General features: G+C 39.2%; 1 protein-coding gene across 6 annotated transcripts in view; it reads left to right on the top strand.

The window, feature by feature from the left end:
- Positions 1-27,501, top strand: part of RAPGEF2 (Rap guanine nucleotide exchange factor 2) — a 191,829-nt gene that overhangs the window by 45,516 nt on the left and 118,812 nt on the right. For all 6 annotated transcript variants that reach the window (XM_061373325.1, XM_061373314.1, XM_061373376.1 and 3 more), the window contains exons 2-3: positions 15,117-15,187; positions 18,701-18,757. In XM_061373325.1, coding sequence (XP_061229309.1) covers positions 15,117-15,187; positions 18,701-18,757 — 128 coding nt within the window. The remainder of the gene's footprint in view (positions 1-15,116; positions 15,188-18,700; positions 18,758-27,501) is intronic.

The raw sequence follows: 27,501 nt of genomic DNA, 5'->3' as shown, positions 1-27,501 counted from the left end.
GGGAATGTAATGGAACTTTAATCAATTTCTTTGGATTACAGATGAGGAAAAAGCCAAACGGTAGATGTATTTGCCAGTCCATAGCAACTGCTAGGCTCGTGAAGGAGCAAAAAGCCTCAGGTCTTTCTGAAAAAGTAGAACTGGTGAAATGGGTTAAAAATTCTTGTGAAGGAAGGAAGGTGAAGAAGCTAATGTGATAAGGCAGAAGCCTTTTTTTTTTTTTTTTCTTTCTTTTTTTTTTTTTCTCAGAAGCCCTTGGATGTAATGCATGGGTCCTGCACGTAGAAGCAATGACTTTGTAACGTGAAAGCACTGTAGTTGTATCCCACATTGTGGATGAAAAGTTTACAGTCTGAGTACTTTTTATTGAATTGGACAATTTATCTGAGACCGCTAACCACCTGCAGGTTAAATAGAGAAAAGGTGACCGACAAAACCATCCTTTGATATGTTGGACACTAGAAATAATAATTTGTGTCAAATGTAACTCAGGATGTTGTTTGGTTGAGAAGGTCTCAAGGCTTACAGGCTTCTCTGTTGGTTGTTATCTGGATTACACATGCTGTGATGGTCTTTGAAAGAGAAGCCAGGTCCCACTAGATGCTTTAGTCGAGATGCAGCGCTGTCTGGAGGCAGCAGGCGTGCTTTGGGGAAAGCTTGTCATGATGCAGGAGCCGTATGAGTAACTCCTGAACTATGTTTCTAGACCTGGGGGCAGTGAACAGGATGCAGAGACACCTTGGGCTTCCACAGTGCTAGTTTCGATCCACCCATATTTTTTCTGAGCCAATTCCCTGGAGATTTACCTTCTGCACCTCACTCTCTTGGGTTTCTGTTGCTTATTTCGGCAGCAGAGAAGAGAGTGTCTACATGTACTGCGACTGTGGTGGGTATTGTCTAGCTCCCTGACTTAATGAGCCCTTCCCATCGGGGTTGGAGAGCAGAGAGCAGAAACAGTAATTAGCTCTACCGGTACCAGCAGAAGGCCAGTGGAGGCCAAAGCTAATAACAAGGCTGTCTGGATCTAGGTTCCTCGTGCCATGGGCGTGGTGTCCTTGTGCCTTTCCTTCCCAGCCCTGTGCAGCCCGGGAGCCGATTTATCTCAGTCACCATGCCCAGCCTTTGTAGGAGTCCTCTGCTTTGAGTCACACTGTCACTAATAATCCGTCTTCCTCTGTGCCCAGAGCTCATGGTGAGCATGCTACAGCCACAGTTCTGTGCAGATGATTCTGGAATAAGGCCTCAGGCTACCACTTCGCTCCTGGAGTCCTTCCAGGAGTGCATCTGCAGTGCTTCTGCACAGGTCTCTCATTTCTTGTCATCCAGCATCATCCAAGGCCATTGTAACTTTAGGAAATGTTTGCTGCTGTTTGATATCAAGTTTGCCGTTCCTAAATTCTTGTGCCAGGCTCAGGAAAAGGAGTGGAAACGTGTTTGTGCCTTTTCCATGTTTTAGGATGTTTTGGGTCTGTGCAAGCAGGTAATTATGTTGGTCATATTTCTTAGTATGATATTAGGAATGCTTAGATGCTGATGTGGTGCTCAATCCTGTTTACAGGATTGCAAGGGTTTTTGTGGGACACTGATGGGACAGATCACACCTATTGTCAATCAGAGTGCTTTGGGGAAGGGTGTGATGTTTCACTGCTGTGCTTTTACTGAGCTCTATTTGGGGTTGCTTTTAGTGTTAAAAGTGAATCACCAGGCTCAGCAGTAAATTACTAACTCAGGAGATAAGCAGTAATCTCTAACGAGGAATGTGCATGCTTTTAATGTCCAAGTTTAGAGTTCAAACACATGATTTTAAATTGCTGTGAAGGTATGCATTCAGTGTTTAAGAGCAAGTGTTGATTGCTCATCAGTTGATAAGCAGTATCTTGTTAAGATTTGGTAGATTGGTGGCTCTCATATGCTCAGTCTAAATTAGTTTGCAAAACAACCTGTAAACTTTTCCATAGAAAGACTGAGTTTAAAAGTTTGTAAATAATGATTCTTAAGATCTGGACCAAAATACTCTTGTTAGGAAACCAAAGGTATGTATTTTATTATGCACACGGAATTCAGTGTTAAATCTCTCTTTTTTTAAGTTACACTGAGCAAAGCATGTGACATGGTACCACTCTGGAAAGCCTATGGACGTTGAAAAACCCGTTTCCCTTTAATATAAGTTGGATTGAGATTCTGAGAGACTGCCTGCTGCTGTCCTGCGGACAGGCTTTTCGTGTGTCCATGTGTTTGGTTTCTCCATACCACAACACTTGCTGTTGGTCATTTGGCAGCTGCACCACACACCAACTTGTAAATGTCTTTGTTGGGGCCAGTGAGGGGGAGAAACTAGTCTGACAAATGGAGGGACATGCTTGAACGTCAGTAAGTAAATAAATAGATAAAAAATCAGCTGTGATGTGACAGATATCTTGTTAGCAGTTAATGGAAATTAAACTCTAGTTCAGCAGGCAGTTTGCGGACCAGCTGTAAGCAGTCACTGCTATTTGGATTGCCTTGTATTCTTAACTGTGAAGCCCCTGGTTGAAAATAAATAGTTGGCAGTATCTGTCTCTTCACAGTTGTTGGTGGGGTAACTGAACAAAAATACAGAGCCAGCCAAGTGAGGGAACAGAACAAGCAATAGATGCTTTAAATTCACAATTTCTAGCCTTTTCAGGGTCTTGTGTAACTTACGATAGAGTGGAAATCATGTTCCTATGACCACTTCTGTAACCCGTGGTACAAATTCAGTGTTTTAAGCCATTGAGGTGGAGATTTGACAAACAATATAGGTGTTAGGTCTTTGTGTTGAGCTGTCTGATACCTGGAAGTGGATTTAGGTCTAACAGATCCCTTCAGCAGGTGTGATGAGATGAAAGGGATTTCAAAGTGCTGAGAGAGCTATCTAGAGCTGCTAATGGGGGATGTTAAAGAGAAGGGTGTTTCTAGATTGCCTCAAGTACTGTTTAGCAGTTCAGCCAACCCAGTTTCAATGGCTTGTTTGCTCCAGAAGGGATTTTTTTAGGGGCTGGCAGAGTGTTCCAGTCAAGTTTCACCATGTGACTTCTGTCTTACTTTAAGCTTCTGTGCTGTGCCTGATGGTTTTTCCTTGCAGGTGCAGTGCTGTGTAAGGACTGAATCAAGAGAGTCAAGACCTTCTCTGTAAGGGCAGTGATCTGTTACATCAGCTGAAGCTGCTCTGTGTCACTTCATGTTAAAGGCAGAATAGATGGGCTGAACCCAGCTCATCCACCTGCTCTGCCACCAAGCCAGGGTGGTCCCACGTGCCCTTCGTGCTAGAGCAGCCTCATGTGGGCTGGCTGCGAGTACACTCATGGCCTCTGCTTGTTGGACTTGGACCATTAAAGGGTTGGTGCATTGGCTTGAGTCAGAGAGAAGGTGGCTTTGGCAAGCCACTGAGGCATCAGATGCTCTCCCAGGTCCATCCCATTTGGCAATGGAAATCTGTTAGCTTGTTTTTTCTGTCGTGTTTTATGATACTCAGAGCTGCATTTAGGTTGCAGGGGGGGTCAGCAGAGAGAGGCCATACTTCACCATCACCATGACCCTACAGATGCTTGACATGTATGGGTGTTTTACCCATTTGATATGAAAACTTCTTAGGTGGATCTGCTCCTAAGAGTGCAAAAATCTGCTGAAGTTGGTTCAGAGCAGTGTTCCCTGGTAGGCCCATCTAAGAGATGGAAGTGTTTAAAAAACCCCACAAAACAATATTGCTCATAGGAAGAGGAGGAAAAAACCCACTAAACCCAAAATATAAATATTTGGAGATACTTAAATGCAGCCTCAGTTTTGGGAAATACCTAGGCTAACAAATAAATTCAGGCTTGGAGATTATTCTGTGGAAATAACTTTAGCTTTTTTCTAATGTTTGCCTCCTTTGCACAGAGGAGGCATCCCAGCTCTGGGAGGATGTGACCACCAGCAGCTTTTGAGATGAATTTTTTTGGGTGAGGATTGATTTGCCATGCAAATACATACTTCAGTATGATCATTTGCCTGATAGTCTGGGAATAACTTTCATGTGACCTACTGCTGATAATTCCAATTAAGTTAGTGTCTGTTGCAAGAAATGCTCTGAGATATGCTGCTGTAAGTTCAGCTGCTCAAAAAAAAATAAATGTGATTTTTTTTTTTGCTAGTAACTTTTAAAACATGAACTCAAATGACAAAGCTTTTGTTTAAAGTGCGAGCTGAACTAAGAAGAGTTGTGTGTTTGAATGTTAGGAAAGTTGGGTCTGTCTAATTGAATCTTAATGCTTTATTTAAACACATGAATATAAAAGATGCATATCAGGGTATAAACCTTTGAAATTAGTTGTAGTATATTACCCCCCCCCACACTTTTACTGTATCAGGTTTTATTTTTTTAATTGATAAATTGAGCAACACGTTTTTTCTTTATCAAAACCAAAACTGTCCAAAGCAAAAAGGAACAGTGCAGTCTTACTTCAGCAGATACTCACTGTTGCCTCAGTGGTTGGAAAGGCAAACTTATTTTTGTTTTGTTTTGTGTTTTTGCTTTGGTTGGCCGTAAGCCAGCAATAGAAAATGGTTGTAGACCAGCCACAGAAAATAACTCACTGTATTTTCTGTTGATTATAGTACTACCAAGATATTTCTGTTTCAAATCCTGGCAGGCGCGTGCTGGTTCCTTTTGTTTCTGGACACAAGCTGTAATGGTAATAAGCCAGTGAGCTGCAGGAGCTCTTCACCTGCTCAGCCCTGGGTTGGTGGTGGTCATTTGCAACAAGTAACCTCTGGAGGGGGTGGTCAGGGTCTCCCCTGCATTGGGGGCTTCTGGAAGACTCCAGTTTGCAAACTGGAGGTAGCTGTAATGCTCTAGGTGATTCTGGAAATGAGCGTGTGGCTGGCTGGGTTGGGATTGAATTGTGCTTGGGCACTGATTTTTCTCAGAGCGTGAGGTTTGTGTGTCTGGGTCGGTTTGTTTTTTTGTTTTTTTGGTTTTTTTGCTTGACAAGGGAAGAATGCAATGAGCAGAGGGTGGAGTGTGATAACATTCAGCACTTGGGACAGTGATAAAACCCCCTGTTCATTGCTCAGCTACTTGGTCCCAGTGGCACAAGGAGGTCTATTCCAAGGTCTTGTTTCAACAGCAAGGTAAAATGGCAGAATGTCTGAAAAGTCAGATGAAATGTGAGCAGTGGGGCCTGTTACAAGTTCAGGTGCAGACAGATGGACACAGGTGATTGTGCAGTGGTGGCTTACTGGGATACCCCTTCATCAACTGAACACTGCTGCCTTAGCCCATTGTGAAATTCACAAAGTTTCTTTGCAGTGGAAACTTAAATTGCTCATATGAGCAGTTACTGCAGATTAGTTGACAAAAGACAGTTCTTTAATCTCACAGTGACTTTTTTGCTTGTGACTTGGAATGCCTGTCACACTTAACAGATCTGGTATGCTGTGAATACCAGTCAGTATACTGCAAAACGTATATCATTGGGAATTTTTTAATGATCACAGAATCACAGAATTGTTAGTAGTAGTAGTCCAAATAGCCCATTTCCAGTCCAATAGCCCTTGGCCAGTCTAGTCCAAATCATGCATTTGAAGAAGGAATACTTGAAGCTGTGGTTACTACTTGGCTATGATTTTGAAGTACCAGGACCCAGGCTTTCCAGAAATTTTTTTTTTTTTTTCAGACAATAGATTGCTCTTGCCCCCTGTAAGGAAAATTGTATGAAGATTTCATTTAGGCCAAGTCTGGAGTCATGTACTTCCTTCATGGCAATTTGGCTGGCTTAGTTATGCCTAGATTGTGTGGGCTACAGTCCTTGTGATTAAACTGGTATTATGGGTATTAACCCTGGCTGCTTTAAAACCTGTAGACTAATTAAGCACTTTAAAAACCTCACTCCCAGCAAAAGTATCTGAGAGTTGTCATATCTTAATCTTGCTCTGACAGCTCTTGGGGAATCCCCCAAGCACAGCTAACTGCTAACCCTATTTTTAGTAGGCAGCCCTACCTGATATACTGTGGTCTCCTTTTCCTTGCCAGCCTGGTTGCTCTTGCTGATGTTGTTCTCCTGGGGTCCTTTAAAGTGCTTTGTGTGTCACTTTATTTTCCCTGTTTGGTTCATTGTTTCCAATTTGTTTACTTATTTTAAACAAATTTTGTTATTTAAAAGCTGCCAATCATTATGGTCCTCTGTATTTGGATAAATTTACATAAAACTAATCTCTGCTACATGTAGTTGTTTAAAAATAAGTCCCACTGTATTCAGTAACTGATATATTTGTTAGCACAAGATTGATTTTCATGTAGTGGGATATTGAGTCTTATTTCATATAGCTAGTGGAAAACATGGGGAAAATAACATGCTGCCTCAAAACAATTCGAGGCTCTCCTCAGCATTACCAAAAAAAGGCAAGGAAAAGCCCTAGGAACTGGCATAACTCAGCAACAAAAGATGTGTTTGTGAAATGAATGTGAAAATGGGTAGAACAGGTTTAATACAAGCTTCCAACTGTTGGCTATAAATATTGAAAAGGCAATTACATATTTTTAATGGTGGGTAACTTAAGTGCCTTTCATAATTATGGACTCTGGAGTCAGTAGGAGAGTTCTTTTGTAGTGAAACCATTTTGTTTGCATTTGGATATGCGACCATCTTTTGGATTTTTGACTACAGAACTTGGGCTTTTGTGTTAAGCGTTTGTCTGACTTCTGAGTCTGGAGAGCAGAAAAGAAATGCATGGCACTACCCTGTAATTTCCTATGCTCATTAGTTTGTTCACTGACTTCTACAAGATGGCAGGCTTTAATTTCCCATCTACCGTTTCCACATTTATCCCCATCTTATGGGATGATTACAGTCATGAATGTCTTAATTTCTTTACTTTATTGGGCTAAAAGCTTTATAACCAGCAGGATATGTTGGATCAATTGTACTAATCTTGAGCCAGTATTAAAAGTCTGTTAGTGTGCGTGGGTCATTGAACCTTCCCATTCATTTTTATACCTTTGAGCAGGTTCTCCTGGCAAGATTGAAAACCAAAGCCTGTTTATATTATTACAGGTGAATCTGTGAGGCATTACAGGGAAGTAGAGGTTTTTAACCCTCTTCCAATTAGAAAAAGAATCTAAAATGCAAAAATAAGCATGTAATGTGAATGTAAAATATAATTTTCTTTTGAGGGAGGCTTTTTTTTTTTTAATTCACAAAACAAAGTCTATTTGAAAGACAGGAAGGCTGATTCAAGTATCACATTGAAACATCTTGTTTCTCTACAGCTATTTTACTGTGATCCTATGTTGTTTCTCCAGGCTGTGACTTTGAAGCAGTAATGCAGTTGAAGTCTTTGGAGAAGCAGATTTTTGTCTGTGCTGAGACAAACCAGGAAAATGGGATTTCTCTTTTTCTTTACAAGGGTTTGGAGTTAATCCTGCTTAGCTTCATGTGCAGATACTTCAGTTCCAGACTAAAATTGCTTGTTCCTCCTGTTTCTAATGAAGTTTTAAAATTCCACCCATAACCCAGCACAAACGCTCCTATCCTCCCCAAAATGGAGCTAAAAATAATGATTTGTGTGTGTCAGCAGGTCTTAACAAGATCGATACAAGCTGAAGCAGAGGATGGAAGATTTGAGTTGGTTTGGTAACCTGTAAATTCCCCTTCTGATGAAGGCTGATTCCCAAGCAACTAAATGCTTGGTTACTGTGGAGTAATGTTTTGTCATGAATTTCCTGAAATATAATACATGTTAGTCAAGACAAATTCATACAGGTTTAAGATGGTATTTTTTTTCAGAACCTTAGTGGCTGCTAATACATTTGGCTGAAGTTCAGGTAACCAGTTCTGCGTTTGAGGGCTTGAACAGGCCTTTAGGTTCAAAAGTTGCCTTTAAATCCTAGTTATCTGTTTGGAGTATGAGTAAGAAGGTATTTGTTTTTAGAAACTCCTGAGTTCCAAATTGTCTCATCATTTTCATGGAGAGCTGTGGTTTTGAGGTAAGCCAGTCCTGGAACAGGAAGTTTATGGAAAGGTAGACTAAACTAGTGGATGGCAAACTGGGGATAGCAAAGCTACTCTACTACAGTAGTTGACTTCATACCCATGTGCCTGTTCTTGCTCCCCACCTGTCTCCAACACTACTCGTTATTGCTTCCCACCCCTTCACTTCTTACATTTTTCCTGTGCCAGGCAAAAGGAAGCAATGATAATGGCAATGTGGTGTGGTAGATGGCCCCTATCAGAACAACTCTGCTGAGCTGAGTCCCCTTGAATCTGTGCCTTGAATTTTGAGTTTCCAGGCTTGCAGCTTGTGTGGTAGCTGATGGTAGCTTCTCCTTTGGGAAGGGGAGGGCTGTGTTCGGATGGGTGGTGACTGGATAGGTCTGGCTTGCCCTTGGCATGAAAACAGGAGTCCCACAGCAGTACAGAAGGGCAAATCAGATCTAAGATGAAGTGTGGTTGATGAACAGGATAGGAACTTCTTCAGCCCTTCTGTGAAATCATTGAAAGGGTTGATTCTGCAAGTTTTCTGTCATTTCTAAAAAATGCCAAGCTTGGCTAAAGGAAATGTCAGTTGAGTATGCAAAAGTGACAGACCTGGCTTTATACCTTAGACTATGCTTAGAAACTGAATGTATTAAGACTTGGGAGTTTTTTCTGTGTTCTGGAACACAGAAGCTTCTAGTCTTTGATAGCTTACAGTTTTTTATATGCTACAAAATAGGCTGATTTAAAGGAAATAGTTATTTCAGGTAAATTTACAAAAGTATATTACATAATCTGTATTCATCCTTAAAATATGGCCCGTGGGATTTCATTCATAGAAGTACCAGTTTGGGTCATTTGACATGTAATTTCACATGCTTAAATATTTCATTTATATCTGTGTAGCTGCCAGTTCAGCACTGAGTAAATAAATGGTTTCCTATATACTTTGCCTTAGTGTTGTTAAGCCACAGATCTGTATGTAAACTACTAAGAATGGCTTGCAGGAAAATGTTGTGGTATCTTACGGTGAAGTTAGAAAGAATAATTTATCTTAAATTATAATGTTAATAGGTTGGATTCTGGCAGGATTCCTGTGTGGCAGCACCCTCCACCTGAATATGAAGGTCCTGATGCGAGAAAAAGAATGTCAAAAATTTGTAGTACATGACAAGTACTTCATTTTAATCTCTTCAACAAATTAGTCTTGGTATGGCTCACTGATAAGTCCACACATACCTGGGCATGCTCCTGCACAGCAGCTGTGAGTTTGTTTTGTTGTTTTCTCAGTGCTGGGAAACTGGAAGTGTGCATGGCAGGGATTTTGGTATCTGCAATAATGGATTTTTTTTTGTCACAGTCTAAGTCAGTTTTTGTGGTTTTGCTGCTGTCCTTTGATAGGTTAATATTTGCAAGTTGAGTTCTCACCCTTAGAGTAAGATATTGCCTTGGGAGGTAGGTCTGACTGGTATAACTGACATAGCTTCTCCTGCCTTGCCTGCCCTGCCTTTCCTTTGGAGGTTGCTGTCTCTGAAGGCAGTAACTTATATATGTCTCCCAGGTTGCTGTTGATGACAGCCTGGCATATTAGTGTGAGCAGATGTGAACAAACCTACTCGGGAGCAAGCACAGCTCTTCTGTGGACACAGAAATTTCTGTTTAAGCCAGATGAGATTGGTGCTGCTGTAGTCCAGTCTGTTTCTTTTGTCGATGTGGGCATTGCTTTGGCCGCAGTGAGCTATACAGGCAGCCAGATGGGCAGGTGCTAAATCAGTGCTAGAGAGTAAAAAAAGAAAGTATAAATGCTTGGTACAGCTTCCTAAGTGGCTGAGAGTCAAATTATTTCAGTTGCTGGATATGAGAAGAAAAGGGTCTAAAAAGATAGGATACTGTGGCCACAAGGAAAGAGTCAGGACTTCAGCAGCCTGGGTTTGGATTGTGGCTTCATTGCTCACTAGGAAGAAAAAAATTGCTGTTGTTGTTCTTAGTATGTTATGATCTGGGGCAAAAAGCATTAAAATACTTGATGAGAAAAGGGAGGTTTCACTTGGAGCTAAAATAACTGTTTAGTCAGCCATACAGAAATGACAAATGCCTCCCTTCCTGCCAGCAGTTTCACGGTCTGTTTAAACCCATCAAGGACTTTAAGGTCCCACCTTCTCCCCATTGCATGAGCTGTTGCCTCCATGACCCTGATGCTGGACCTCATGGGTCAGATGCTGCCAACAGAGAGGCTTGAAGTTTGGTCCCTGTGAGCGGGTATTTGTCCTGGGGCCAGGGAAGGTGGCAGAGGCGCAGCAGGGAGGGACAGGGTGGGACCTCCTGTTTTCACAACAGTGAAACCTGGGCTTGGTCTGGGGTCTGGAGCTGCCAGGCGTGGTGAGGAGCTGCTGTGCACCACCTCTTCACCGAGCCTTGTGCCACTGGTGGGTGGCTGCAGGGGACCTAAAGAATGGGTTAGTTACCAAAGATCAGCCTTTCAGAGCTTGCTTTAGACTCAGCAGGCAGATCTTTGAGCCTAAGGTGAATATTAGCTGCTTTGAAAAGGTCCTTTTTTTCATCCTCCAAGACAGTGAATTAAAGAATTAGCTTGTATTTTATTTTTACCCTTTGATTTATAATACACCGAACTATTATAAGATGAAAGCTTCTCTTCACTTGTTTGCTACTTCACAGAAATGAGTGAATTTCTGAGAGACCAATGAATTTCTCAGCTCAGCATTTTGCTTTTTAACTGTGGCAAGGATGAATAGTTGAATTGGGCCTGTAGTTTCACACCTTAATGCAAACCAGGACTGAAACCAGCATAAGTCTGCGATTTTTAGAGGCTTAACTTTTTCAGTCCAAAGAAGTAAATTTTCACATTTCTATCATTTTATTAAAGTAAAAAATTCTTCATTTAGCTGGTATGAATTTGGGGCCAACATTCTGGTTTGTGTTTGTCTGGTTTGTGCAACTGGTATTGACAAATACGTTTGAAGCACAAATGAAATGGATAGAAATGTCTGGGCATAAACACACGCAGATTTTTATTAGACTGGAGAGCAGAAGTAAGGTTGCAGACCGATGTGTTTCTACAGCTCTAATTGAAGTTGAGCTGTGTTAAAACTTGAGTCTCTCCATTTTGTTTCAAAGTACGGTCTTAACTTTAAACTGGGGCAGCTGACACCACAGAAACAAACAAATTAAGAAATAACAGTGAATTAAACAAATTTCAGGCTGCTTCATACACAGCAACCCAAGCATACCACTCTGGCTGCAGGACAAATTTAAGCGTAGATTAGATTTCAGTCTTCTAGACTTAATTTAAATGAAAACATGCTTTGAAACCTGCACTAATTTGTGCTTTGCATTTAATTTTTGGTTCTGGAGTTTCCATTGAGATTTTTTTTTTCAATCTGTTGCCACAGCCTATGTGTAGAGCTTGATTCTTGTAGCAAGATCAGCTACTTTGCATTGCTTTTGCTAAATTTATTAGTTTTTAAGTTCTGCTGGTTGGATAAAACAGGAAACAAGAAGCTGGTGATTCCTCTGTGCTTTTGTATAAATAGTCCTTCCTGGAGCAGAACATTTAACCAGTTGTAGCATGAGGCTTAGCTTTGTTCATCTTGACATTCATAAACTGTTATAAAGTTGTATTTTAAAGAATAAAAGGAAAAACTAAGGAATGGCTCTGAAGTTCTGATGTCTCAGTCTGCCACCTTGTGGCAGTTTGAATCCATGTGTTGAGTACAAAACCCCATCAAACTGCTGCTCTGTCACCTGCATGCTTTTATGTACTCTTTGGGTTAGTTAGAGGCAGCTTTCGGGAGCACTGCGAGCTAGCAGAAATGTTTGTGTAAGTCACACTGCGGCTGAATTTGCTCAGCTAGCTGGCATAAATCACACAGGCCTGCTCGAAAGGCAAACTTCTTTTCCTGAGAATTTCAAAAGTGTAGCTTTTTTTTGTCAAGTAGATAGGATATCAAAATTAACAAACTGTCTTAGTTTACATGCCTCAGTTTTGTGTGTGTATGTGTTATTTTTGTGAAATAGCTTTCATTAAACCATCATTTCAAGCATTTGGAATCTCTTCGGGATTTTACAACACTTGGGAGAAATATTTCGGAAGGACTCTCACATTCCATTAATTCACTTGTAATTAAGAAATTGAAAAATCTACTTGTGTTTGACATTGAGTGCTTGTTAAGTAAGCAAAGCATAGGTTTTCCTGAGATAAACGGAAAACAGAGGTGACCTAATGACAATGACTTGATACTATCATTACTTTTTGTCAAATTGCTTTCCAGCTCTTCAGTGCTACAGACTGACGAGAAGCGTGCATCGTCTACTGACAATATATGAAAACATATTCAGCTCTTTTGACTCTTACTGTAGTTTTCTGTAGATTGCAGTGTTACAGAGAATTTAACTGGAAGGAATAACGCTGGTTGTTACTTAAATTTCAATGCCATACTTTTGATGCTAGGGGGAGCTGTTCCCTGCTAGACACCTCGAAAGAGACAGCTTAAAGAACGGCCTGCAGCGCTTTTCAGAAACAGCCAGTGCACAGCAGCTGCAATGATTTTGTTTTGGTAGGACCCCACTGTCTGGACTCCTGTTTTCTTGCTGCTTTTTTTTTTTTGCGAATAAAAGCCCCCACCTTAATTTTCTCTGTGATAAGATGTCTTCAAATTTATCCCTGTGTGGCTGCAGCCTGTGACCCTGATGGAAGCAGAGGCAGAGCTGTGCTTTGGTTTGGGTTTTAAAAATTATTTTTTCCTCTTACCTTCTATTTTTTTTAGATCTCTCTGGATTTCTTTCTTTCAAAGATCTTTTTTTTTTTTTTTTTTTTTTTTTTTTAAACTCAAGTGTCTCCACTACCTGCAGTTCCTGGTGTGGCCCCCTATGGGATGTTGTGTTTGCCAGTATTTGACAAGTATGCTTGTATTCTGAATAAAGACTATTTTGTAAGAAGTGTTCACTAATGTTACCTTGCCAGTTGCTTGCGAAACTGGTCAGAATGACTCCCTTCAGTGATTTCATGTATCCTGCCTGTTTTGAGTCAGTTCAGCTGCATTTCTCTACAACGCTCATAACCTTTGTTCTTGATTGCTTTGTACATCTGCAAGGTTGGTCACTAGGTTTTGGAAACCAGATGTTCATGGGTGCCTTTTACGACACACTTCCACTTTTAGGTCTGTGAATCCCTGTAAGCCAGCATCCTTAGTGGTTCTTCATTTGTCAGTGAATCCTTCACTGCAGCTAAAGCTACAATGCAAGCTAGTGGCAGAAGGTTACTCTCCTAGTCTTCTGTCTGCTTGTTGGAAATGAATTACAGTAGTACCTTGTGGCCAGACTCTTTTCCACGTAATCCACTGCTGTAGGGATCTGATCCCCAGTGATCCACGCCCAGCTTCCCATGGCAGCTGATGGCTTGTGCCTCAGAGTCTGGCACATCTGGTGAGCAGAAGCGGTGCATGGGATCTGCTGGGGTGCATCTTCCCTGATGCTGCTCCTGGGAGCCTCTGCTCACCCCCAGCCTGTGTGACAAGTGAGCAGGTCACTGACTGGCAGATGTGCCCTTTTGCATGCTTTCATTAGTATTTACCAAAAAAGGGTGTGTGTGTGTGTGGAGTGCATGGGCAGAAGGCAAGCAACTACTGTATTTTCTCTTCAAAGCCTTCTATGTGCAAGGTCCCTCCATCCCAAACCATGCATAGTTACTTTTATCCTCGATGTGTCCTCTGCTCCTCACAGGAGGACAAAAGCCTCTGGAGAGCAAGGGCACAGAAGGACCAGAAAAATCAGTGTTTTGGTTTGTGCTTTTCTTCTACTTTTCAAACTGAGTATTTGCATTTTTTTCAGTGCGAGTGAAAGATGTTCTTTTCAATACTGAATGAAAGACACCTGTTTAGTCTTAACCATTGAGTGTAACTCCTGGTATCTTTTCTGATCTGTATCATGATTTAAACAAGCACAGTATTTAACTATTTTATTTGTAGATTTTATTTGTATTTTTCTTACTTAAATTCAAGTTCTCTGTGTGACTCCACTCCTAACATTTTTGCCCAAATACCACATCTAGCACTGTTTCATTGTGTCTGAAAATAGTATTTCTGTACTTCATGATCAATTTTATATATACAAATATTTCCCAGTGACCAAATCTTTTATAAATTTATAGCTTTGATATATTCCATTACTTGAAAACATCATCTTACAGTAGGTTATGAGAGTGGTATTGTTACTGAGAGTGGTGTTAGCTTATTCTCAACTTTGTCAGCATTGACTACTGGTTGCAAGCCACTGCTCTGATTTTCAGTGAATTAGGGATAATACATTGTCTCTTAACTAGCAAGTTTAAAAAAACTGATGATGAAACAGCATGAAATCCATAAGCAAAAGTGAAATCACTCTAGAAGTTGTGGGCTGTGCTGAAATTTTCTCTTAAGTGCCGTATAACATTAGCAAAGCCTCTAGACTGACATTAGTGTTTCCATAGCTGCACCTTAGGAAGTTTTAGTCTTGGATGTTGTTTTCATGTCTTTATTAATGTTGTTTTGTGAGGTGGATCTTGGAGGCTTGCAATGGTTGAATGCAATGCTTCATGTAACTAGGATTGTCTTTATGATTTTTCTTATTATCTCACGCCAAGAATTTTCTGTTCATGCCAACTTCTTGGTGAAGCTTGTGGTTTACCTTCTATTTGAAGAGGATACAAGTTTATAAATGTTTATGTAAATGTGGTATTTTGTTAGACTATTTTGTACTTATCCTGAACATAAAAAGACAAATTTCTATGAGTTTGCTTTATAAAATAAGGTTTTTGGGTATGTTGGCATTGAGAAGCAGGACAGCGGTAGTTGCAAAGTAGCTCACTGGAATTCTGGACCAGGCTTGTTTCCTGGATGTAATGACAGCAAAAGCAGAAAGGTTTCTGTGTTTGTATTTTCTGATGTGGACATACCATCATTCTTCTCCATGTCAGGTTCCAAGGTAGAATCAAAGGTATTCCTGCTACTTGTCTTTAATCTCTTGTAAATGTGTTATTTCAAATATTTCTGCTGCCCCTATTAGGAGAGTTCTGAATGCTCTGCAGAAACTATTTTAACAGCCTGTACCGAATTGAGAATCCTAATAATGTTTTCTTTATGTTTGTAGGATTTGGAGATCGTATATTCCTATTTACATGGAATGGAAGCTTTGTCTAATCTGAGGGAGCATCAGCTAAGGTATGGTACATTATCACTGAGTGCACGTGCACATATGTATATATATATATGTGTTAATGCACTGACAAATCAAAGGAACAGTAGCTTTGGTAACTATACACTACTCTTGTGTACCCTACCTCAAACTGAAAAGCTGGCTATCACTGCATCAAATTTTTCCCTTCTTTATTGTCCTAAGACTTTGTCCTTGTATGTGTGCATATGTGTATGCTTATTTGTTTCTTTTGATTTCTGTTATGGATGTGTTTGGTTTTTTTCCAAACTTCTGGGCTAGAAGTAGATGCTTTACATAAAGGGTACAAGTTCCACTCCCGAATGAAAGTCCATACATAGTCCAAATTGTTTATGTAACATAATAATTGCAAGAACAGGGTCTGTTACTCAGCTTCTGTGTCAATTTATATCTGCTTTCATGTGGATGTTTTGACAAATTATGTATGTAAATGATACTTAGTAAAAGATTACTAATAAATGTCACCACTTTGTTTAATTGAAATGCTTCATGAAGCAAATAAATTGAAGTGAGAACTTCCAGAAGAACTTCCTGTTTTTTGTAAAGATTTGTGTTTGCTTGATTTTTAAGTTACTGTTTTGGTTGTTGTCAGGTAGACATCTACAGCAGAGGTTTCTAAGGGTACTGGGACATGGTGTGAGGCTGGCAGGTAGAGGAGAAGGCCAGTGCCTCTCCTGTATGCTCTATAGGGAGAGAGGATGAATTACTGTTATTTTGCATCCTGGAGTTTGCCAGCATTTGCCACATCTGAAGATGCTGAAGCAACTTTGACTTGACTAATGCTGGTTTAGGTTCCACTTTCTGGTCTCTTGCTTTGTCATTCTGTCAGAGTCCACATTCCCAAGCCAGTATTCTGTAATTTGCAGAAAATAAAAGGCGAGGTTTTCTTTTCCCCCGAAGTGCTCAAGACACATTGCAATGTGAAATGTGAATTGTTGACTTCAAAGGAGTTTCTGTAATTACTTTTGCTTTGGAAGGAGGCCACAATCCCATTCAGTTAAAGTATTTTGTGCCGTGCAATTGTATGCAACTCTTAGCACATCAAGTTTTGTGTAGCTGGAGTTGAACTGACGTTAACTTGTTTACAAAGATCAAAGTGCGCACATATGGTTGCATGGTATGTGCTTCTTGGCTTCCTGTGCAGAATGAGTTTCTTGCTGAGGAATGTGTGGAACTCGCTCTCGCAGCACAGTGAATTCCTAGAAGAGAGCTTCTGTTTACAGTACCATACATGGAAAAGGCTGGGCTCTCAGCAGACGTGGGACAGACAGCTTTTATAGTACCCTTTAGGATACAACATTTCTTTTGGTGGTGGGATGCCACAAACCCCTCTGAGATGCATTAAAAATTAATGTATTAAATATAGCCTCTAGTAGTGAATAACTGACAGCCTGATGATGATCTCATCTTGAATTTATTACATTTGTTTAGGAAGCAGACAAAGATCATGTTTGAGGAAAAAGCGGACACCAGTATTAACCAGAACTAATTAAATTTTTCAAGTATTTGAGGAAGCAATCTAGCTTGTACTACTTGGTCACTGTTATATCTAACTTTTAACACAAGAATTGAAACACTTGGCTGCATTCTGTAAGAGGAATTTTCTCCCCTGTTACTGTCCTCATAATGGGACCAAGATGCTGTAAAACTCGGGCAGTGTCAGTGGCCAACTTGCATGACTTCATCAAGAATGTACTTCCTTCATTCTGTATTTGAGGGGGACAAAACTTGCTTGTTAAAGTGACTCTGTTTCCTGTAACTCCTACTCTTACATGGCCCATTGCCCAGTATCGTTTCAGACCAGCAGGGCACAGACTGTCCTTCAGCAGCATTTTGATTTTTAAATCTTACTTCCAGCAGTGACTTTTCTTCTGCTATTGTCTCACTAGTAACCTCATGACCATCCCCTGTTCCCTCTCAAACCGCAGGATCAGAGAGAGGAGAATCCAGGAGGTAGAAGTAGGCAGTAGCTTTTGGTGTCTGTGAAGAGTTTTGTCAAGTCCTGATTTTATGGAGGGGACCAGTGTCTGAAAAAGAAAAGATTCTGTGGTTCAGAAAGCTTTTTTGCTGTGCCAGGATGCAAGATGTTTCATTAGGTGAAATTGATCTACAAAACATAATAAATAATTACATATAGTATAGACATTGCCTATAAGAAAGGATGTCACAGATGGTCTAAAGAGTAGATCTAAAATACGGAGACAGGGGAAAGGCCATGGTAGGTTATTTTTAATCAAATAAGCCTGCCACTTCTGGACAGAAAAAACAGTATTTCTTAGGCTGAATTAATAAGCAAAATCCTGAGAGAAATGAGTGCTAAGGTAACTTTTATAGGAGCCTCTTGGCTATTGAAATGCATGATCTAGGAAATGATGAGAGAGAGGAGTAAGAAGCCTTTTAAAAGTCACATCAAACCCAGACCAACTCTTCCAGTCCTCAGATAAACGTTTTTTGGGTTTTTTGCCTGAGCATGAATTCTTGAGCACATTTGTCTGCTTAGGATATCATTGTAGGCAGCCATTCATTGGTGTGCTGAGGTTCTGATCATTGATCCTGCGAGGAATGAGAATTTCTTTCCCAAATTTAAATACAGTTCCTCGTTTGAATGTTCACATGAGCCTCTTAGGCAAATCTGTCTGTCTGTCAAATAGCCTTGGTGTTTGCAGCCTGTTTTAGAGCCAGAGAAAGTCCAAGAGAAGCGAGGGAGAGGGGTTGTTTCCTTCCCACCCCCCTTTCCCAGCAATTTACAGGCTCCATTTCCTTAATAGACAGAAATGGCATGCTGATTTTTTTTGTGCCAAATTAACATGTATTTCCTAATATTAGTAAGTACTATTATAGTTACTCTCTGTTACGGCACATTTGTCAGTCAGACCATGAATGCAAAAGTGCTTTAATCCTCCCCTGTAGACAGGATTTTCCTGCAGGAAATTCTTTCTGCTTTGAGCCCTCTGGGGTCTCAGCACTAAAATCTCATGGAAATTTTTTAAGTTGCTGAAATTTTGCAAAATGAGAAGCATCAGTTTACCTTGCAATGTAATTCCTTGTTTCATCTATTGAGAAATAGATAGATTTATCTGACTTGAAAAAGGGAGCAGTTTTTATCCTGTTATATCTGATTAGTGTCACATATCATAGATTTCCATCTATTTTCTAAAATTCTGAATTGTTTCCTTATACAGCAACTTAATTTATCAGATCACTTTATAAAATGAGACCAATATCACTTTACCCATTTTCCAGACTTTTTTTTTTTTCTTTATGGGAACAATTGCATCTAGAATCCTAGATCAAATCTGATCTTGGATGAACTAATAACTTAAATGCGTAGATTTAACAATTTGTTCTCATAAGCTAAAAATCAGATTAGCTTTAAATTGGTGGTTAGTTTCTGCAAGAGCTGGAGGCATGGTCAAAATGCTGACTAACTTCAGAAAGTGAAGTCTTTGTGACACTGATAGGAATCATAATTAAAAATGACTTCTTTCCTTCTCTTTCAGACTGATGTGTGAAACTGTTAGATATGAAAGGCATGAAGCAAATGAAGTTCTATACTAGTAAGTATTTTTACTTCCTTTTGTATAACGTTGAAAGAATTAATTCATTTCAACCGTGCTAAGAACAGTGTTTAATGCCAACTCTCTCACCCAGCTCATAGTCTGTAAACATAAACGAACCACTTTGTTTTCATTGTCAAACAGTGCAGAAATTTGCTGGTGCCAGGGAGGGAGCTAGCAGTGACTCTTGCTTGGTGATATGTGTTGTGTTAATTTTTTTAACCAGTGATCCTATATAGAATTATGCTACATAGGATGTCTTCTCATTAGAATATGTTGTCATTTAGTCTCACATCAATTTTGTCAAACTAGTAGCGACCAGCTTTTCGTGCCAGAGGTGCCAATTTGACATATCTAACACGGCTTATAATTAGCAGGGTTGGGATCTGATGTCAGCCCAGATTTACAGTAGAGATCTGAGGACTGCAATTGCTGCATTCATGAAAGCCACTTATTGAAACAAAAGGTTAATCAGACATTCACTTACTGCCCCTAGACATGCAGACTTGTCTGTGTTATCTGGCATTATTTGAACATTTAGTTGTACAAAAAATGCACCTGTGTGCCTTCTTTTATACATGTGTATTTTTTCCTACGCTGACCATCAGGAGGAAGATGTGATTGAACAAATTTTAATGCTAAACCTTGACCATTCAGCAAAGTGAAACTAATTTCTAATGAAACCCAGTAATCATTTATGTATAGAAATTGCACAGGGTCAAAATCTATAGATAACTTCATTTAGACCAATGTAATATTCACTCATTTTGCAGACTAATTTGCTAGTGACCATTGTGCTGGTTTGTCCTTTTCTAAACAGTTGGTTTGTGTCCATTATGTGTACTAGAATTTCTGTTTAAACTCAATATTTTGGCTTATTCTAACTCTTGGCTTAATTTACATTACATGCTGAAAGGATCAAGGCTGCTAGTTACACATATACTCAAGGCAGGCAAAAGTTGCCAGGAAATAAAATGCACTAGCAGAAAATTGTGAAATCTGGGTTAACTTGAAGTGCTTTTTGCAATTCTTTTGCACTGATTTCCTTTGTCACTCCTTTCATGTGGTTTCATCTTCACTTTGGTAGTTTGCCTGTCATTCCTATTTACTCAGTTCTTGACATTTTTTTTGCCATGATTTATTCAGTATATTTAATGGGCAGTTTGGCAGTTTCTGGATATAGATGCTACTGCAAAATGTGCTTGCTTGTTGTAGCATTTAACATTCCTGATTTAATGTTTAATGGGCTCAACCTGAAAGTTGACATTGAATAAAAAAAAAAAAATCAGTATTTTGAAGCCAGAAATATATGTTCTGTTACTCTTGAGTTATAGCTTTACATTTTATTTTAATGAATAATTTGAGATCTACTTGGTAAGAAAATCCCATGGAACCTGTAGTCTAATTTCATTGTTCTGTTTTTTAGGATAATGAACTTGGAGGAATCCTTTGTTTTGTCCCACAAATTCAGCATGTGTATTTAAGATGTATTTCCCTAATAAAACCCTAGAATCCCTTTTATAGTGTACACATTGGAAAAATTCTTCGAGTGCTACAGGAGATAAGCAATATGATAGCCAGCTTAGAATCAATCCACTCAGTTACGAGCTATGGGAAATAAACTTATCGCATACAACCGAAGTTTTTTTCTATTGAACATGCAGCATTTATCACTTGAATCTCTTCATTAGGTGAAAGCATTAAATTTGGGCTCTAAGTTACAACTTTTCCTTTTTTTTTTTCCCCCAAGAGTGGCATGACTTGCCTTGAAATCTGGAATTGGGTGCTAATCTTGTGTTCAGTAGAAAAATCTATTAAAATAGCTGCAACTGTTGGAGCTGTTAATTGACTTGTCCGAGTGACATCCCTGTGGCACAACTTAATGTCTCAATGTGGATAAGCTAAAACTTCATCTTATGTACTCATATGAAAACTAACATAGATGCCCTGTTTATTTAATCAAAACCTTTTCATTATGAGAATTTTGTGCATATCTGCCCTGTCAGCTGTACTTATAAAAAGCTGATTTTCTATTGCTTGTATGCAATGCTAAAAAGAATTATCTGTGCCCTGTACAAACACAGTATTTTTTCTCTTCTATTTTTTAAAAGAAGTTTTTAGTTTTCATAATATCTCTATGGATTTTTTTTTTTTTTTATGACCAAAGGGATAAAATAGAGCACGTTTAAAATAGGCTCATCTCATCTGCCTTTACCTTACTATCAGCGGGTGTACATGGTAGTGACAAATTCTCAAAGCCTACGGCCATCTCGCTGTTTAAATGGAAACTGGGTTATTACAACTGGCAGTTCATCTTGAGTCATTCTTCATTTGCCAGTCATCCTACTACTTTAATTTGATGCGAAATTAATGATAAAAGGGCTTAAAATCTGCCTGGAAAAATTTCTGAATTGAGTTTTACTTGACACACATACCTGATATTTTATTTTATTTTAGTTTTATCTGCTACCTTTTATTCAAATCTATTTAAGGATACCTTTTAAAAAATACTTGGTTCAGTCACTTGAGATATATATATATATATATATATATATATATGTGTGCAGTTAAACCTCAGGTGTAAAGGGTGGGGCCAGTTCTGCGCAAGCTGTGCCTCACCTAAAAAATCCACTTCGCAGGCTGGAAGGGCTCACTCTCACTTGTTTGTATGGACAGGTGAGGGTCGAAACGGTAGGTGACAAGGTGCATGGGAAGCTGCAGATCCAACCTTGCATGCAGGTGGACCAGCGCATGGGTAGCTCAAGATCGCTCAGGAGATGAAGGTCCTGGTTGGGCACTTCCTCATTGCCTAAGCACCCTTTTTTTTCCAACCAGATTTGCATATCCCACTTGCCCTTGGTCATCCTGCTTGTAGTAAGCATGGTTAAAGCCCTTCCCAAATGTTTGCTTGCGAAGCCAAGTCAGCAGTCAATCAATATGTGGATACATATAGATATATATGTATAGTCAGTAGTTCAAAGAAAAAATACGGTTATTTTTTCATATCTGCATAATAGTAATTGTTGATATTTCCAACAGTAAGTTTCTAATTAGCATTTTCTTTGGAAACCAAAGTTTTAGCAGATTTGTAGAGAGTGCGTATACCTCTTGACAGTTGAACAAAGTTTTTCAGATCAAAATTGAAATGTTTGCTATGATGGCAGAGAGGAATCTTTAGCCCTAAATATTTTGCATCTAAGCAAATGAATATGCCTCCTTTAAAAGAAACATCCCTTTTTTTCCTCTTACGTTGTCATACAGGGGCTGTATGTGATTCCTGTCTCTGTGCATCAGTAGTGTTTGGCGTACTATTTCTGTAAGAAAGTCTTGTATGTCCTTAAGCTTCTCTTACTTTCTTTTCTAAAGATACTGGATTTGGCAGTAAAAATTTTAGGTTTTGATGACCTGCTGTCCAGAGTAATTTGGTAGTAAAATTTTATGTGTTTGTGAATGCCATGATGTAGCACAACATGTTTTTGTGACTGCATTCCTTTTAGTTTCTGAGCAGCTGAACCTGGAACCACTTAGTTGTTTATAACGTAATTTCTTCTTTTTTGTTTTCTTTGCATTTTTCTTTTTTTTTGGTGTTTTTTTGTTTTGTTTGGGTTTATTTTTTTTTTAAGGCAAAGCAAACTCCAACTCAGGTTATTGTGAAGTAAAGTGTGTTTTAGATTTTGGAGAACCGTCTAATAAAAGCCTGATAGGATATATAGTTCTACCTCCCACATGTCCTTACTGAGAATATTGCAAGGTGTGTATTTTGGACTTAAGCTCTCATCAGTAATAAATTTCTCAGTCTGTAGCACTTTAACTGGTTTTGATGCATGATTCTTAGAAAAGGACAAGTGTTTAAAGTGTTTAAAGGAGTTATCTCTTGGACATCTTGAAGTGAATTGTAGTGTTAGTGTCTATGGCTGGAAAAAGCTCTTGTCTAACATCAACATGTTTATGTGCTTGTTTCATTCAGTTGCACAATCTTCAGTGCTTTAATGAAATTCAGTGCTTTCAGAGGACGGTGTTTAAAAAAAAAGAAAAAGAAAAAGTTGCCCATATAAACTGGAGATTGGAGAGAAAAAAAGTTCAGTGTAAAATAGATTTATTCCTACAGAGAATGTCCGCAGCTGAATTGAGACACAGTTATATCTTTAGTTTCCAAATTACTGATTATGATAGACAGGATGTGTAACAAGTAGATGTATTTGTACAATTATGTTTTGTTTTGCCTTTTTTTCTCATTCCCTGCTTGTTATACAATCTGATGAAAAACATCCACCCATGTTAAGACTGTAGTGCTTGTATGGGGAGGGTGGTGAGGAGAGAATAGGTGATGAGAAGGGGAGAAGGCTGTAAAAAAAGGTAAAGATAGATAATTTCAGCTGGTCTTCTTGTATGTAAGAACTAAATTCTTGGGCCTGGTAGCTGTTTAGTCTTAGCCAAGGTTTCTGAATTACATTGCCATGGCAAATCACAAGACCCAAACCCATTTGTTTTGGGCTAGCCATGCGGCCTGCTCCGGAGCTGGCTTGTCCCAGCTGTCAAAGCCTGAAACAAAATCTGGGAAGGAAATAAGGGAACACGACTTTTTGGTTGCTACTCAAATGCTTACAGTTTTCCTAGATGAAAATATTAGTGCCTTTTGTGAGCTAGAGTAGAATGTCTGAAAAATGCTGGAGGGCATCAGCTTTGCATAGCTTTGGGACGTGTTTCATTAAAGGATTGTCTAAAGGCACTGGGGAGGTGAGCCTGAGACAGTGACTGGCAGGGAACTTGCAGAGCTTCCTCAGGAGGATGCTCTTTCCAGGAAAGATATGTGCTCTCATCAGTCCAGATACCATGCATTACACAAAGTCAAGTAGGCATTTGGGATGTAGCTGTAGACTGGGTGTGTCTATGACTAAGCTGTAGTTTTATTTGCAGCTTCAGGTCTATGCAATTAATGTACAGTAATTATGCACAAGGACAGGTGAGAAATAGATCTATCTATGAGTAGTCTTTAAGAATGGGTATCTAAGGGTCAAACTTTAAGTCCTATAATAAATATGACATTTAGTGAAATGAGTGTTCTTTCACAGTAGAATATTGCCCTGAACACCCTTAGGAAGATAGAAGCAGTGCATATAAAACAACAAATAGTGATGCCAAAGTTGCTGCACATTTCTGCATCTCCTAGTTTAACTGTGCAATGAAATGTGGCAGAAACGAGCTAAAAGATTCTTCTTCGGCTGTGCTGAGACCACTTCACTGAAATTTGTCTTACGATGCATACATTTGTGTTGTGAAGAAGTACTTTTATGTTCTGTGCATGCTCAAGAAGTTTTATGATGGCGGTGTCATAAAAACAAGTTATTCCATATAGGTACAATATATGCGATCTATAGGTATATGTGTTTGTATCTTATAGACGTAAAACTTAAAACCTAAAACACTACAGAAAGGAACTGATAGAAAAGTGTCTGAAGATCAAACTGATGTTTCCACTAGTGATATTTGGAGTTATCAGTAAAATTATTCTCTTGTATACTTTCAATCAGAATTTATGTGTTTTAGACAGGATACATCTGTTTGTGGAGATTTTGGTAACATTTCTGTATTTACTGTCCTTGTTTACTGGATGCTCTTGATTTCGGAGAGCCCTTATAAAAGATTGCTTCCTTGGTCTTACAGAAATATGAGACACTTTGAAAATTACTGGAAATGCTCTGAATACACAGTAAATTCTGAATATGTCTGCTGGAAGCATCTGGGAATACAATACAACAGAGAGGAAACGGTCCAGGAGGTTTGTGGTGTGTGTGTTTAAGATACTTCCCAACACAGCTGCTGAATGAGTTGACTAGGGAAGGTATGCACTGGACCTGCTGTTTGTGAACAGAGAAGAACTTGAGGCTGATCTGATGGTTGGAGGCTGTCTTGGGGCGGTGATCATGAAATGGTAGAATTTTGAGTCTCAGAAAAGTAAGGAGGGAGGTCAACAGAACTGCTACCTTGGACTTGTGTAGGGCAGACTTTGGCCTGTTTAGGAGCCTGGTTGACAGAGTCCCTTGGGAGGCAGTCCTGAAGGGCTAAGGAGTCCAGGAAGGCTGAACATTCTTGAAGAATCTTAAAGGCACAGGGAGCACTTGATCCCCATGTGCCAAAAGATGAGCCAGTGGTGAGGTAACTGGCCTGCCTGAACAGAGAGCTTTGGCTAGAACTCAGGAAAGAAAAGAGAGTTTATGACCTATGGAAGAAGGGGCAGGCCATTTAGGAGGACTACAAGGATGCCATGGAATTATGCAGGGAGAAAATTAGAAGGGTCAGAGCCCAAAAGAACTATCAGTGAGCCTGACCTCACTGCTGGACAGGATTATGGAGCAGATCATCTTAGAACAGCTTGGGTTGGAAGGGACCTACAAAGGTCATTTAGTCCAACCCCCCTGCAATGAGCAGGGACATCTTCATCTAGATAAGGTTGCCCAGAACAACATCCAGCCTGGCCCTGAATGTCTCCAGGGATGGAGCATCCATCACCTCCCTGGGGAAACTGTGCCAGTGTTTTACCACCCTCACTGTAAAGAATGTTTTCCTTGCATGCAGCCTGAATCTTCCCTCTTTTAGTCTAAAACCATCAGCCCTTGTTCTATTACAGTAGCCCCTGTGGAAAAGTCTTTCCCTATCTTTCTTACAGGCATCTGGTTGGACTTGATGATCTTAAAGGTCTCTTCCAATCTAAATGATTCTATTTTCTCTCTGGGTCAGTATCCAAATTGTCAGGTAGACCTCTTCAGGCAATATATATTCATTCTGCTTGTGCATCCATAGGCTTTTGTGGAAGTCATGCAGCAGTATATTTAATAATGCAAAGACCTGCTGCATCAGGGCTTTTTTTGTTTGTCTGTTTTTTGTTTTGTTTTGTTTTTGTCTTAAAGTATTCCTAAGGGTGTATTCCACCTTCTGATAGTTGGACAGTTGCTAATCTACTGTTGGGATACTGCCAGTTCTGCACTGCAGTAGATCAGGAATCTGAATTCGTATATTGTGTTGTGGATACATGTTCCATGGGGAATTTCTTAAGAAATGTGTATCATTAATACATTCAAGGACTTGGCAGACAGCCCTATATAAGCAGACACTGAATCAGAGCTTCTTAATAGTGTCAGTGATCAATGTTATAGTTTGTTGGCTTTGCATAGCCAATTCTAAATTTCTGTGCTGTTCTTTGACCTGTTTTTGAGGCTGCTTTGAATGAAGACCGAAGTAAGGTTTACTTGAGGAGATTTTAATTTGTACCTTTTTTACTGTAAATGTGTCATTAAAAACCTATCATGTCTTTGTGGTAATTTTGAGAATAAAGGCTTTGATATTGGAGAAATATTAGTAAGGTATAAGATACAATAGCAGAATTTTCTGTCTTGATTGTCCTCAGAGTGTTTTGGATGTGAGATAATTTTACTTTACTAATACTTTGTTTTCTTGATGATTTAGGAGACTATGATTTTTTTTTTTGTGCTCCAAATTTCTCTTCTTATATTAAGGGCTAATTCACTGTGCAAGTTTAATACCAAGACTTCAATGACATTAGGTCAATTAGCTTGCCTATGAATATTTGCATGATATATTTACTGATTGCCTTTATAAACAGCTGTCTTAGACTGGCACACATTATCAACACTGCAGTAATTTCTGATCTCTGGTTTGACTGAATTTTTTGTTTTTATTTTACTGATTTTATTTCAGAAGTGGAAAAATTCAAATAAATCAAGTACTCTAAAGAAAAATATACTTCTGATTATTTGTTTTCATGAATACTGAAGATTTGTTTCCTGTGGTTCATTCTTCATTTCCCACTCTCAGTACCAAAAGATAAGACACCAATTTTCATCTTGTGTCCATTCATAAAAGATAATATTGGAGTATGAATAAATGTTCAAGTGTTGAAAATTGTGTGTGGCTGGTGCAGTAAGTACGCAATCTGTTTTACTTCTGTGTTTGGGATATGTCTCTTAATTGAGAGCATCTAAAGCTCATTATGAGCATCTAAAATCTTCTGGCAGATGTCCAGTGACTGCTTAAGTAGGTTATTAAGCAGGGTTATAGACAGTGCTGACAATGTAAGTAAGCAAGCTCATGATTATTCTGAGTGTTGCAACAATACAGTACTAGTGGGCAGGATCTTCAGGCAATGAGATGTCTACCTGAGAATCATTAAACTTAAGACGTTTGACATCCCAAGGTACTTCAGGGCTAATGTGTAATTGTGACAATGGTTATCCAATTAAAACAATAAACTACCTTTAGCTTTTAGCATACAGATGATAATTAAAATAAGCAAAGGGGGACAGATTAATCTGCTGAAATAACATCCTGTGGAGCATAAACTTGCAGAGCACTGTTCTTTCCAATTTCTTCTTGTGTAGTGCTTAAGTGCCTGAATGAGGTCCCTGTTCTGACCTGTCAAATTTTCATTGTTTCTCTTCCTCCCTGTTCTGAGTTACTGTTTACTTTCTGAAATTTATAAAGCTTTCAATAACATTGAGTATGATTTCATGAAAATGTAATTTGCTAGGTACATCTTGGTTTGTAATATAAGTTTTTGTCACAACTGTTAGAAATGTTAGAGCTTGTAGGAATGGCATTATATCGAGTGTAAGTCTTGAATGAATACTGTAGTCAGAATTTTAATGATTTATGGAGAGAATAATTCGAAGTAGCTCATTCACAAACAAGAATCTGTTCTTGCCAGTTTCATGACCTTTTTATGAAGT

Source organism: Neopsephotus bourkii, unplaced genomic scaffold, assembly GCF_033783945.1.
Source record: "Neopsephotus bourkii isolate Nb327-2 ecotype Australia unplaced genomic scaffold, CSIRO-AGI_Nbou_v1 NB_168, whole genome shotgun sequence".
NCBI lineage: Eukaryota > Metazoa > Chordata > Aves > Psittaciformes > Psittacidae > Neopsephotus > Neopsephotus bourkii.
The sequence above is the reverse complement of the archived record's forward strand: the minus strand, read 5'-3'. Positions and strand labels throughout refer to the sequence as shown.